General features: G+C 40.9%; 1 protein-coding gene across 1 annotated transcript in view; it reads left to right on the top strand.

Annotated features, from left to right (window-relative positions):
* Nucleotides 1–15251, top strand: part of CACNA1H (calcium voltage-gated channel subunit alpha1 H) — a 384050-nt gene that overhangs the window by 319421 nt on the left and 49378 nt on the right. Inside the window, 9 exon segments of the mRNA XM_075179258.1 lie at nucleotides 1098–1188; nucleotides 1711–1919; nucleotides 2539–2973; nucleotides 3928–4028; nucleotides 6823–6946; nucleotides 7490–7558; nucleotides 7673–7857; nucleotides 13819–13945; nucleotides 14611–14736. Of these exon segments, the coding sequence (XP_075035359.1) occupies nucleotides 1098–1188; nucleotides 1711–1919; nucleotides 2539–2973; nucleotides 3928–4028; nucleotides 6823–6946; nucleotides 7490–7558; nucleotides 7673–7857; nucleotides 13819–13945; nucleotides 14611–14736 (1467 nt within the window).

The following is a 15251-nucleotide window of genomic DNA, read 5'->3' as shown; positions in this document are numbered from 1 at the left end:
CCTCTGGTCTACAAACTTTCAAGCGTTCTCTGAAAACCCACCTCTTCAGACAAGCTTATAATATTCCTCAGCCACCCTCTTAAGCTCGCTACCTTTAGCCTGTTACACAATTTCACACAAGACAACTACCCCCTGATCATTTAGCTTATGAGTCACTTTTACCTTTGCAGCCTGACTGGGCCAAAAATGCAAAATGTAGACTTAACCTCATGTGTCAATCTCCCATTGTCCCATAGATTGTAAGCTTGCGAGCAGGGTCTTCTCACCTCTCTGTCTGTTTTACCCAGTTTGTTTATTATGTTTGTCCCCAATTGTAAAGCGCTACGGAATATGTTGTCGCTATATAAATAAATGATGATACTTGAAAAGCTTTATTTTTACAATGAAATTTAAAGTTGATCTAGGACATGCCCTACCCCAACTATAAATCTCTCCCCACATTTTAAATTTACCTCCCCCTTCACAGCAACATGGTTTTGCCCAGGTGCAAAGTGACTCCTTTTTTTATGCTTTGCTCTCCTTAATGACTCAGGTCCATTGTGTCTTAGCAAAGACCTTAAGCAAAATAGTTGGTGCCCTAGAGAAAGAAAACAGATTATGTTGGAATATTGTTCCTCTTGACGTCAAGACTCACAGGTTATTAATTTTTTCAGAATTTTTTGTTTGCACAGTATTGCAACTAGCCACGTAGAAAATTGTGGCTTGAAAACCGTTATTTAACGGTAATTAAACCTAATTTCTTTTTATATCTATAGTGTCCTTTTAATCAGCAGTTAGGGAAAACTGTCCCTAAATAGACGCACGTAATTGACGCGTAGTTCATTAAGTGTAGTTGTGACATAAAGAATGGTTGAATTGTCCCTTGTTATGGTTGCAGTCACCAAGCCCCGTAGAAATTGCTGCGTGCACCCTCTGACTATCTCAGCTTTTTAATGAATCATTTACAGGACCAACAGCAAAGTTTTGGTAGTTATGGATCTATCGATGACATACTACGGGGGTAATTCACGTACAGGCAGCACTGCATGAAAGATTAGTGATCAGACACAGATATAACTCAGACAACCCCATCACTCGATCTTTTATCTGCCCTCCAGGGGGACGCCACCAGGTCAGACATCGACGAAGACAAAGTCTCCACCAACTTTGACGAAGACCTGGAAAAGCTCAAAGATCTCCGTGCCACAGGTATTTTTCTTAATTTTAACTATCTTTTATGAGAATTATAGGGTCTCATCACATTCAGATGCATTGCAGTGATTGGTTTTGACATGTTATCCTTTTACTAAAAAAACTGATTTTGATCTTTCTGTGCTTTCGAGTCATGTCTGTATATCGTCAGCCTCAGTTGTTTTAGGTCCGTGCCCTTGGATACTGCACATAGGTGCTTTCTGGTAGTTTGTACCCAATGCGGAGCGCACAAGTGGACGGTGATACAAATACATGAAAGTTCAGATGGAAGCAAGTAATAGAATGCTATATATTAAGTAAAAGTTTTTATTTTCTTTAAAAATGACTTTATCCCTGAATAGATAGTTTCACTCAGTTGGAGGGGTCACTCTGTCTGGTCACTATCGCGCCATTTAATTATGTGAATACAACCCATTACTTCTCTGGCCTGGAGTATACCCAACTAGTCGTTGCTGTAAGTGAACCGTTTTAAGGGAGGACCGATAGTCTTGAACATATCATCTGTTATCTTACCTACAGAGCTCAAGATGTACTCGCTTGCTGTGACCCCCAATGGGCATCTCGATCCTCGCTGTGCAATGCCCCCTCCCATCATTATGCGTACAGCTGCCACACCAATGCCCACCCCAAAGAGCTCCCCGTGTATGGATTCCGTGCACTCGTTTGTGGATTCAAGAAGGGAAAGCAATGTCTCGATAGATCCATCAGTCTGCGATCAGAAGTCTCTGGTGGGTCTCCGATGTTCTGTCCGATAGTTGATGGAGATTCAGATAAAGTTTAGATTGGTTAAAGTAAAGAATGTTGGTTTATATATTGTTTTCCCAAACTGTCTAGAAAGTTAATCAATATCTCTTAAATGGCTAATTAGTTATACTATGACTATACTACTGTGTCCTACGCAGTAGGGGCCTGATTCATTAAGGATCTTAACTTAAGAAACTTCTTATTTCAGTCTCCTGGACAAAACCATGTTACAATGCAAGGGGTGCAAATTAGTTTTCTGTTTTGTTAAAGTTAAATACTGACTGTTTTTTTCATGTAGCACACAAATACTTGATAGCTTATTTGTACACTGAAATGTAAAGTTGATATTTGTGTGCTACATGAAAAAACAGTCAGTATTTAACTTATGTGCAAAACAGAAAACTAATTTGCACCCCTTGTATTGTAACATGGTTTTGTCCAGAGACTGAAATAAGAAGTTAAGATCCTTAATGAATCAGGCCCCAGGTGAATAGTGCCGGCATTGTATGGGGGTTGGATGGACGACCGACATGGAAGGCAAAAAGTGTTCATCTATTTTTAACTTTGCTAAGGCAAATTAAACATTTGTATATCTGCCCTCAGGCCAGTATCCGGAGCTCCCCATGTGCACCTTGGGGCACTTACAGCAACTGGGGCAGCCGTCGCTCTAGCTGGAACAGTCTTGGCCGGGCCCCAAGCATTAAGAAAAAGAACCAGTCTGGGGAAAGAGAGTCTCTGCTATCTGGCGAGGGAAAGGGCAGCACGGACGATGATTCCGATGACTGCAAGCCCACCTCTGTGGGCAGGATATCCCTCCATCGTCGGGCAGGCTCTCTGGACACTCGTGGGTCTTTTGACATCCCAGAACTCCTACAGGTTCCTACCTTACGACACTCCCTAAGCGTCAGCCCTCTGGCCATGGTGCCCGCGGACTATCAGGACTGCAATGGAAAAATGATGCACGTGCCCAGCGATCTGTTTGTGAGAGTGGATAAGCACAAGGAAGACCCGGTGGACTATGAGGATGACATTGAAGACGTAAGTCATTTTTTGTTACATTTTGGGTTAGGGCATTGGTGGGACATATAATATCTATCTTCTGTTTTCTCATAGTCTTCTACTCGTTGCTCTCTTTTTCTCGTGACTCAAATGCATATCCTCTCACGCAGAGGAACTTAGCTACATTGTCCCGAAGTGTTTTTAATTACTGCTTTGTTAATGATTCGTCTGGGAAGAAGAATGTGTAGAGTAATATACATTCATTGTCTTAATCTTTCTATGGTGTACTTACAGCTGCAGTATCCCAGCAACTAATTAATACTCATTGATTTTTCTGTTACAGGAAATACAGCGCAATTAAGTTTTATATCCCGGTTAGATCACATTGTGCTAATTAATCACAATGTTATAATAGCAAGAACTGAGATTTTACTGCCATTTACCCCGTCTTTTGATAGAGTCTTACAGTGGGTCTTTGTTATGAAGTTTCCTATTGTCATTTTAAACTTTCTTTGCCCGTTGCTTGTGCTACCTGAGAACTTCTATATATTTCATATGAGCTCTGAATTTGTTCAACTCAAGTGAGAATAGAAGGGTGTGAAATCAGATTACAGTTGTCTAAACAAGACAACAGCTGTTGAATGACATCTGCCGGCTTGCTGGAAGCTGTGGTTCAAGTCACCCATATTTAAAGTCATTTTAAATGTATGTGCAGATGTACTTATAAGATATTATTATTGTTGTTTATTTCTATAACACCACCATATTACGCAACGCTGTACAGAGAATATTTATCATTCACATGAGTCCTTGCCCCACTGAAGCTTACAGTTCCTAACACACACTGTGTGAGGAAACCGGAGCACCCGGAGGAAACCACACGGGGAGACCATATAAACTCCACTGCGCCAAGATAATCACAGACAGATGTAATCCTGTTTTTAATGTATGTTGGTCTTAGTCTCCTCATGTCTCCTCTCATGTTGTTCCCAGAGCTACTGCTTCCGCATCCGCAAGATACTTGAGCCTTACAAGCCTAAATGGTGCAAGACCCACGAAGATTGGTCACTCTACATGTTCGCTCCTCAAAACAAGTAAGAAACATCTAAACAAGCTCTATAGTTGCAGAGTCTAAGAATCTACACAAGTGTTCATCACTTATCACCATCACCGTGTGTAACACCAGTTCTCTCCACCATCATGTATAACACCAGTTATCTCTACCATCATGTATAACACCAGCTATCTCCACCATCATGTATAACACCAGCTATCTCCACCATCATGTATACCACCAGTCATCTCCACCATCATGTATAACACCAGTTATCTCCACCATCATGTATAACACCAGTTCTCTCCACCATCTTGTATAACACCAGTTATCTCCACCATCATGTATAACACCAGTTATCTCCACCATCATGTATAACACCATCTATCTCCACCATCATGTATAACACCAGCTATCTCCACCATCATGTATAACACCAGTTATCTCCACCATCATGTATAACACCAGCTATCTCCACCATCATGTATAACTCCAGCTATCTCCACCACCATGTATAACACCAGTTACCTCCACCATCATGTATAACACCAGCTATCTCCACCATCATGTATAACACCAGCTATCTCCACCATCATGTATAACACCAGTTATCTCCACCATCATGTATAACACCAGCTATCTCCACCATCATGTATAACACCAGTTATCTCCACCATCATGTATAACACCAGCTATCTCCACCATCATGTATATCACCAGCTATCTCCACCATCATGTATAACACCAGTTATCTCCACCATCTTGTATAACACCAGTTATCTTCACCATCATGTATAACACCAGCTATCTCCACCATCATGTATAACACCAGCTATCTCCACCATCATGTATAACACCATCTATCTCCACCATCATGTATATCACCAGCTATCTCCACCATCATGTATAACACCATCTATCTCCACCATCGTGTATAACACCAGCTATCTCCACCATCATGTATAACACCAGTTATCTTCACCATCATGTATAACACCAGCTATCTCCACCATCATGTATAACACCAGTTATCTTCACCATCATGTATAACACCAGTTATCTCCACCATCATGTATAACACCATCTATCTCCACCATCATGTATAACACCAGTTATCTCCACCATCATGTATAACACCAGTCATCTCCACCATCATGTATATCACCAGTTATCTCCACCATCATATATAACACCAGTTATCTCCACCATCATGTATAACACCAGCTATCTCCACCATCATGTATAACTCCAGCTATCTCCACCATCATGTATAACTCCAGCTATCTCCACCATCATGTATAACACCAGCTATCTCCACCATCATGTATAACACCAGTTATCTCCACCATCATGTATAACACCAGTTATCTCCACCATCATGTATATCACCAGCTATCTCCAACATCATGTATAACTCCAGTTATCTCCACCATCATGTATAACACCAGTTATCTCCACCATCATGTATAACACCAGTTATCTCCACCATCATGTATAACACCAGCTATCTCCACCATCATGTATAACTCCAGCTATCTCCACCATCATGTATATCACCAGCTATCTCCACCATCATGTACAACACCAGTTATCTCCACCATCATGTATAACACCAGTTATCTCCACCATCATGTATATCACCAGCTATCTCCAACATCATGTATAACTCCAGTTATCTCCACCATCATGTATAACTCCAGCTATCTCCACCATCATGTATAACTGCAGTTATCTCCACCATCATGTATATCACCAGCTATCTCCACCATCATGTATAACTCCAGTTATCTCCACCATCATGTATAACACCAGTTATCTCCACCATCATGTATAACACCAGTTATCTCCACCATCATGTATAACACCAGTTATCTCCACCATCATGTATAACACCAGTTCTCTCCACCATCATGTATAACACCAGTTATCTTCACCATCATGTATAACTCCAGCTATCTCCACCATCATGTATAACACCAGTTATCTCCACCATCATGTATAACACCAGTTATCTCCACCACCATGTATAACACCAGTTATCTCCACCACCATGTATAACACCAGTTATCTCCACCATCATGTATAACTCCAGCTATCTCCACCATCATGTATATCACCAGCTATCTCCACCATCATGTATAACACCAGTTATCTCCACCATCATGTATAACACCAGCTATCTCCACCATCATGTATAACACCAGTTATCTCCACCACCATGTATAACACCAGTTATCTCCACCATCATGTATAACACCAGTTATCTCCACCATCATGTATAACACCAGTTATCTCCACCATCATGTATAACACCAGTTATCTCCACCATCATGTATAACACCAGTTATCTCCACCATCATGTATAACTCCAGCTATCTCCACCATCATTTATAACACCAGTTATCTCCACCATCATTTATAACACCAGTTATCTCCACCATCATTTATAACACCAGTTATCTCCACCATCATGTATAACACCAGTTATCTCCACCATCATGTATAACACCAGTTATCTCCACCATCATGTATAACACCAGTTATCTCCACCATCATGTATAACACCAGTTATCTTCACCATCATGTATAACACCAGTTATCTCCAACATCATGTATAACACCAGTTATCTCCACCATCATGTATAACACCAGTTATCTACACCATCATGTATATCACCAGTTATCTCCACCATCATGTATATCACCAGTTATCTCCACCATCATGTATAACACCATCTATCTCCGCCATGTCATACAACACCAGCTATGTATAGAGCTGTGTACAGCATTGGCTATCATTACAATGTGCAGTTAATATTCATGTCTTTGCTCAGGTTCCGCATGATGTTCCAAAAGGTTATCGCCCACAAGATGTTTGACCACGTTGTTCTTGTCTTCATCTTCTTGAACTGCATCACCATTGCTTTAGAAAGGCCAGATATAGACCCAAACAGCATGGTAAGATTTCTGAGTTCTGAGGCCAAGAACCACTTCCTTGTGCACCAAGGAGGAAAGAATGTACAAAAAAGTTTTTAAACAAGTAGATATGTTTTGCTTTCATGGACTGTTCCATCGTGAACCACATTCTAAATTATTAGTGTGGTTGGGGCCAGATTTGAGTTTATTTAGGTGTTAACAGTTGATGGTTCATTCTTTTGGGCAGATATGTCAGTACAGTTTTGTTTTGTTCATCATTGTCACCAAATAATCACATTCAGCTGTACAGTAGGTATTAGTGAAAGTAATGTTCTTATATAAATTGCTAAGGAGCAGGTGAGGATAAGGAGCAGTCAGAGGAACGTTTAATAATTATAAGTTCTGCTCTGAGGTGTTAGTTGGATCTGATGATTAATTGTAATGAGAGGAATCATTGTTTCTCAGCGTAGGTGGAATAAAGTAAGGGTAGGTAAGTACAGTTGAGATGTTCTTGTCTACTAAAAAGACGCGAGGTGTGTACATTGTCTTCATCGTGTATTTTGGTGTACTGTTTTATCTACATAGGAACGGATCTTTCTGAGTGTCTCCAACTACATCTTTACAGCGATCTTTGTCGTAGAAATGACCATTAAGGTAACGTAGCATCACTATTTCGTACTATATATGAGGATAGCGTCTACAAAACCCTGATGTCTCCTAAGAAGACCAATGTCTTCATGTCTTCTCACCTCTTTCTGGCTGGCACAGGTGATCGCGCTGGGATTCTTCTCTGGGGAAAACGCATATCTGCAGAGCAGCTGGAACGTATTAGACGGAGTCCTGGTTTTTGTTTCAATCATTGACATCATCGTGTCTTTAGCATCTGCCGGAGGCGCCAAGATCTTGGGCATCCTGCGAGTGTTAAGGCTGCTGCGGACTCTACGCCCGTTGAGGTACGGTTTCATAAAATGCCAACTATCACCCCATTATTGATATCACACATTAAACGTTTCCAGATTCTAAATACACATTCACTCGGCATCTTTAAACTGGACACAGTGGGCCGGAACCATTATTCATGGGAATACAGCCTATCAATGTACTTGTAACTAGTGACATCACAGGCACATGTCTCAGTCATGTGACTAGTTCCAAGTGAGGTCATAGGATGGACAGATGAAGTGTACACTTTAATTACACGGTCTGGATACACAGCCTCGCCTAGCAAACCTCTCAACATTTAGAATCACATAAAGACAAAGTAAGCCCCTCCCTGTTGCGCCCAATAAATGAACAGCTTTTGGTAAAGCTCCACCCACTTCTGCAGACCTCGTGTGTGGATGTCCCGCCAAAAGCAAAACTGTTGCGAGGTAGGACCTAGTGTCCCAAGATCAAATCCCACCATTGAACTTTTCAGCACTCATGCGTGTAACATTTTTTTTTGTTTTAAATAGAGAACAATAGTCCATATTTATTAATTCAGGTGACAGATGTTCTTTTCACATTCCTAGAGTCCACCATGAACATCTTTTAGCTTCTATTAACACTAAGCATCCCTGTCCTCAGTGGTAATCGCTTCAACGATCACAAGAAATCCGACACAGACAAGGGGCTAGATTTACTAAGCTGCGGGTTTGAAAAAGTGGGGATGTTGCCTATAGCAACCAATCAGATTCTAGCTTTCATTCATTTAGTACATTCTACAAAATGACAGCTAGAATCTGATTGGTTGCTATAGGCAACATCCCCACTTTTTCAAACCTGCACCTTAGTAAATCTAGCCCTAGACCTACAAAATAAAACGATTTGAGGAAAAAACAACTGGAATCTACACAGACTTACCTGAAAACCGACTCGGATATCCGATGGCAGCAGAAGGCTGACCGGACCTCCTTCCGAATGGACAGCTCTCCGGCAGTAGTGTCTGACGTCGGTGCAACCTGCATGAATTTTAATTTAAAGTGGAAATGTCGGGACCCCACTGGTTAAGTGTTTAAACACTTAACCATTAACCAGCTAATCCATTGCCACTTTAAATTAAAATTCATTCAGGTCGCAAATCGGTTTTTTTTTGTCTTGTCGGTGTCGAATTTCTTGTGATCGTTGAAGCGTACCCAACCCCTTGCCCTAGTCAAGTGGCAAGGAATTAGCATTAGGTCTGATGAGGGGTCTAGTGCTCTGTGCATCTACTGTCCCTCTGAGTGGCATTGATGAGCTGGCTCAATACGCCGTCGCTCCTCTGCATTTGGAATAATACGCACCCTAATCAAATGTTATACATACTTCTCACTTTCTTGGCACGAGCGCTCCTCCTCTAATGGGAGCTTTCAGCCTGGCGCTGCATTTTGACATAAATGATTGTAATTTTATTGTCAAGGGCAAAATGTGCTTGCCAGCCAGCATCTCTTAGTAGTACGCTAATGTAATTTGTAAGTAGCGATGGCAGTATTTATCTAGACCTTCACGTACGCCACAACTCGGCAGACCTGCCATAAAATAGGGGAAGAAATATGCCTCTACAATTTCCAGGAAAAAATAAATTAGGCCTAACAGGACATAGGAATAGCCATGTGGCACCTCGCAGATAATTGGTCAAACCTCCCCAGCTGCCAGGACTCAATTAACAAATGGGTGATTGATATTACCTCCAACCGCCGCTAGCAAAACGGGCCTAGCGGATATTGGAGGTTTTTTAAATTTTCTTGGAAATAAGGGCAAGTGAAGACTCGGCTCGCTTAATATTGTCTGTAGTGAAACCAAGGTCAGCTGCCTTTCTTGGGACATAATATAACTGGATGGGAATACATTTATTAAAGAAGAAATACACCCAAAAATATATTTTGTTTTCTGTCCCTTTTAAAGAAAAATACTGGGGTTTTTAACTTTTTTTTTAAAGATTTTTTTTAAGTCATTTATCAAATATTACAGCTTACATCACCCTGGGAACTTCCATGGCTTGAAAATTGGCATAATAACTCTCAAGTAAATAAAATCATAACTTTTAGGGGCATATTCTAATAGGATCCGCGCCCGTGAGTATGCACGGGTCACGATACTGCAAAATCGGGGGTTTCCATGCACACCCTATAGGGTTGTGAGGGGAGATCCGCGATGTTGCGGTACCGTAATGACACTTTACATGCGTAGCCATGGGCATGAATGCTCATTGAATATGCCCCTTAGTATGCTCGGTCCAACTTATATATATATATATATATATATATATATATATAAATGTATTTTAATAGGGGAGGTTGGTTATAACTAAAGTGCAGGTCCACTCTGAATTTACATCCGTGTTAATTCATATATGTTTGTATAGACCTATATATGTGACAGCTGGTTACGGCTGCTTAGGTCTCTGTACACAATTTCAATCTCTAGCTCCCTGGAGCCAGCTCACAATTCAGGGCTGCTGTAAATACGACCACCCTGTTCATTACCTGAGATTATAGCTGTACTGAAACTATAAGTGAGAACACAGGCAGCTGTCAAGAATGAAGTATAAGACCCGCATGCGTTACAGAGAGACGGGGAACATTAATTTAGAGCGATGGGCTGTATTCTTTATCAAAACCTGCAACAAAACAAATACATATTATATATATATATATATATATATATATATATATATATAAAGGAAAATATTTTACGGCATGTTGGTGTGAGGGTCTTTACACATGAAATATTAGAACAATTCCTGAGAATTACATTACACATACAGAGGTCAAAATTCACCGGGTAACTTAATTTGCAGCTTACACAGTATAGGTAAATGAAGGTAATGCAGAGAGGATTATGCTTCCCTTTTTTTTTTTTTTTAAGATATAATTATTTATTATTTATTGATACCTGTGTGGCCTGCCCTTTATGGACAATGGGTCCATAAGACCCTTCTCAATTACACCTAAAACAATTAAGTTGGAGCTAACCACACAAACACCACTTTCGTAAATTAATGGGGTTCAAAACAGTATTTGTTAAAAAAATAACAATAATAATTTTTTGTTCTTGATCCAATGTTCTCCGGCAGGGAAGATCATATTGTAGAATGGTTAGAAAACCTGTTGCTTTTCTGTTATTGTGAAAAATACTCAGCAACTGGATCATGACAGGTTGCCTAATTCAGTACAGCATGGTTATGCCATAGTTTGGAGTACTGCGGTCCCCATCGTGGTTCCAGAATCGGATTTATTTTACATAATTGTAAAAGTACACAATAAAACAAGATAAATCAGTCAAGCTGCTATGATAGGTTATTTGTCATTTTCAGCCCCTAATTTAGCAGTGAGGAAGATCAGTCTTTAGAACGAGAGGTAGGGATTTGCCTGTTCCCCTGGAAAGACAAGAACAGCTAATAACTAGAGATGCTCGGGCTCGGTTTTCTAAAAACCGAACCCACCCGAACTTAGGTGATCTGAGTAGGCTGAGGAGCTGGCTCGTTACTTTTGCGCTTCCTCGGATCTGAATGGAGGCAAACATCATTGTTGCGTTGTCGGATCTCGTGAGTTTTAGATTCCATAAGTATCCAGTGACATTGCTCAGTGCCATTGCTCACACAGAAACAGGAGAGGCAGCAGTGTTCTTGTCACTCTCCATTCTCCAGTGACATTGCTCAGTGACATCGCTCACACAGAAACAGGGGTAGCAGTGTTCTTGTCACTCTCCGGTCTCCAGTGACATTGCTCAGTTCCATTGCTCACACAGAAACAGGAATAGCAGTGTTCTCGTCACTCTCCAGTCTCCAGTGACATTGCTTAGTGCCAATACTCATACAGAAACAGGGGTAGCAGTGTTCTTGTCACTCTCCAGTCTCCAGTGACATTGCTCAGTGCCAATACTCATACAGAAACAGGGGTAGCAGTGTTTTTGTCACTCTCCAGTCTCCAGTGCCATTGCTCACACAGAAACAGGAGGGGTAGCAGTGTTCTTGTCACTTGACAAAAATTAACTGGAAATGACTGGAAATTAATGTTATTGAGGTTAATAATAATGTAGAAACAAAAAAGAGCCAAATTATGTGTTTTTAGCATTAAAAAAAATAAGGACTTTAGAAAAAAAAAATAGGGAACCAAAACACGAAGTTAATCCAGATCCAAAACCAAGACACGGGGGTCAGTGAGCATCTCTACTAATAACAGCTCTTTCTCCTGGTGAAGCTAGGGCTTGCATTTTCTCTCTCACTCCACTGCCGTTCCATTAGAGCTGTGAGCACCAGGCAGGAATAAGCAGGCGAACATAAAAAGCTGACCTCCCAGCTCCCCAGAGAGACAGTGACTCAGGGGCTCGTTATAATGTTTGTTCACAAACAGATTCCTCAATCCCGCAGAGGGGTGCAGTCGGAGGCAGGCGCACACGTTTGCTGGACAAATCCCAGGCAGAACGTCACTGATGTGCATGAGCTGCTCAGCCACAAGCAGTCAACATGAAGCCTGTACTTTGTGTATTGGGGTGAAAGAAAATTGTACATTTGCCCTGTGAAATTCATATGCTGAATAATAAGAAAAAAACCATTTATTTATAGCTCTAGGAGTATTGGAGGGTTTCAAGATTCATTAATGGCCACTGATGTCTCTACGGCACAAACCTACTATCTTCTAATCTACACAGTAGGTCAGAAGGGTAATTACACCGCATGTCAATCAGATCTGCCTCCATTCTCAGTTATATGGTTTGGACTGCTAAAAGGCACCACTTAAGGTGGTCTTCTGTATACAGATGATTTACATTTATCGTCTTGTACGTGCCCTCCAGCCACTTTGACTCATCACTTTAGTTTTTTGGTTTCCTCCTGTTCCATTTTGCTGTTTATTAACGTTTCTCAGGGATGTGTCATGACCGAGCCCTCTGGATGCAGCCCAGTTCTGTCAAATTCAGTGTGGATTAAAATAACTAAGTGCCTGATGATATCAATACACGGCTGAAACACACGTAAAAAGCGTTACATAAGGGCAGCTACAAACCAATTTATTAAGGATATCTCAGGGTGATAAGCCCTTTAACCACGACTAAGTTAATGCGTTCTTCTTTCTGGCTACGCATCACCATTATCATTTTTATTATTAAGGTCAAAGTTAGCCGAATACTCTCTGCTGCGCCCATATCTCATTGGGAACCTATGGTACGTTTAATACAAGAAAAAGTGACTTTTATGGCACGTTGATATCATACATAGAATGGGAAAATATATCCATGTTATATATTATTGAGATCCTTATGGTATATCATATAAAAATCAAATAAAATATTTTGGACCTTAGAGCGTGCCCTTATCACTGAAGTTATAAGAGGGAATTTGCATATTCCAGTCACTCTGGGCCTGATTCATTAAGGATCTTAACTTGAGAAACTTCTTATTTCAGTCTCCTGGACAAAACCATGTTAAAATGCAAGGGGTGCAAATTAGTATTCTGTTTTGCACATAAGATAAAAACTGCCTGTTTTTTCATGTAGCACACAATTATCAACTTTAAATTTCAGTGTACAAATAAGCTATCAAGTATTTGTGTGCTACATGAAAAAACAGTCAGTATTTAACTTATGTGCAAAACAGAAAACTAGTTTGCACCCCTTGCATTGTAACATGGTTTTGTCCAGGAGACTGAAATAAGAAGTTTCTCAAGTTAAGATCCTTAATGAATCAGGCCCTCTGTCTTTATGTCTTTATGGCCCAATGACTCCATTATTGTGGAGCCACAGTGTATGCGCTATAAAGTTCACATTACAGAAGAAGTTGCCAAATCGAAAAAAAACCCCGTAAAAAATATTATGGTATTTTCTAAAATCCGCTGTGTGATTTTTGCACGGCTACCTCTCTGCGCTGCTTTCATAAACGTTTATTCTTGTTTCTTTTGCTCGCCTCTGCGGAGTGTAGCGTATAACCAAGCTCTGTGACTTTCCTTTCCCCGCCTCAGGGTCATCAGCAGGGCCCCGGGACTCAAGCTGGTGGTAGAGACGTTGATCTCCTCTCTTCGACCAATCGGAAACATCGTCCTCATCTGCTGCGCTTTCTTCATCATCTTCGGGATCTTGGGAGTACAGGTACAGTGAAATCACAGGAGAAGCGTCAACAATGTTATTTTTAATTTATCAAGGCCATGGGATAGAACGTAACTTGACGTGCAGCTGTTTTTTGTCTAGATTAATGATAATAGTTATTTTGTAAACTTGTTGTTATGCAGGCAGGGTGGGGGTACATTTTAGGCTATAGTTGTAAGGAAAACACAAGCACCTGGCCTATGCTAGTGCCCCACCAATGACCAAAAACAAACTAATATGGGACGGACACAAACAGGGGGCAATAGACCTCAGGCAAAACTGTCCCCTCTCACGTTTCTAAAAATGTATTTAGTATTTCCTTCAATATAGCTAATAAAGCAGCCATCTCTACCTTCCTTGGATGTAAATTCCAAGCTTTGACCATCCCTTCTGTGCAGAGGCAGGCTGGGTGAGGGTCAGGGGGGCATCCGACCCACGGGCTGGTCCCATAGTGGGCTACCTTTGGCTGGGTCACTTGGCCACCTGTATTTTCTCCCTTTAAGATAGACTGCTGAGTCGAGTCTTGCCCACCGAGCTAAAATTTGCCAGCCCTCCCCTGCTTCTGTGGGACCCTTTGCTGCCCCTGGGTCTGGGAAGATCTGGAGAGATGAGGGGCATGATTTGGGCTTACAGATAGTATACAGGATATTTGTTTATCTCTATTTCAGCTGTTCAAAGGAAAGTTCTATTCCTGCGAGGGGCCGGATATCCGTAACGTCACCAACAGATCGGAATGCGTAGGCCCGCGTAACAAGTGGGTGAGACGAAAATACAACTTCGATAACCTAGGGCAGGTAGGTGACAGAGCTGATTTCTTACTTAAATTGATGGTAATGAGATAAAAAAGAGTTAGGGCTAGATTTACTAAGCTGCGGGTTTGAAAAAGTGGGGATGTTGCCTATAGCAACCAATCAGATTCTAGCTTTCATTTATTTAGTACCTTCTACAAAATGACAGCTAGAATCTGATTGGTTGCTATAGGCAACATCCCCACTTTTTCAAACCCGCAGCTTAGTAAATCTAGCCCTTAGACTTTAAAAAAAATCACGTTGATTTTAGTAATTTATTAAAGAAGCTGAATTTTCTCTTCATTTTATTACTAAATCATATCTTAAAAATGTCAGTGTCCAGAAAATATCAAAAACATTTTTTGGGCTATTGACACAAGGTGAGCTGTTAATTCTAAGATTTATTGATTTCTATGTTTAGCAAGGGATAGCCCATACTTCTCAGGGGCAGATTACGGTTAGGGTGTCTTGTGGAAGCAACCCCTAAAAAGTGATCTTTGAATCAAACTTGTTGGGGGTAG

The sequence above is a fragment of the Mixophyes fleayi genome, chromosome 7 (genome assembly GCF_038048845.1).
Source record: "Mixophyes fleayi isolate aMixFle1 chromosome 7, aMixFle1.hap1, whole genome shotgun sequence".
Lineage (NCBI taxonomy): Eukaryota > Metazoa > Chordata > Amphibia > Anura > Limnodynastidae > Mixophyes > Mixophyes fleayi.
Note: the sequence above shows the minus strand (reverse complement) of the source record. Positions and strands in the feature narration are given on the sequence as shown.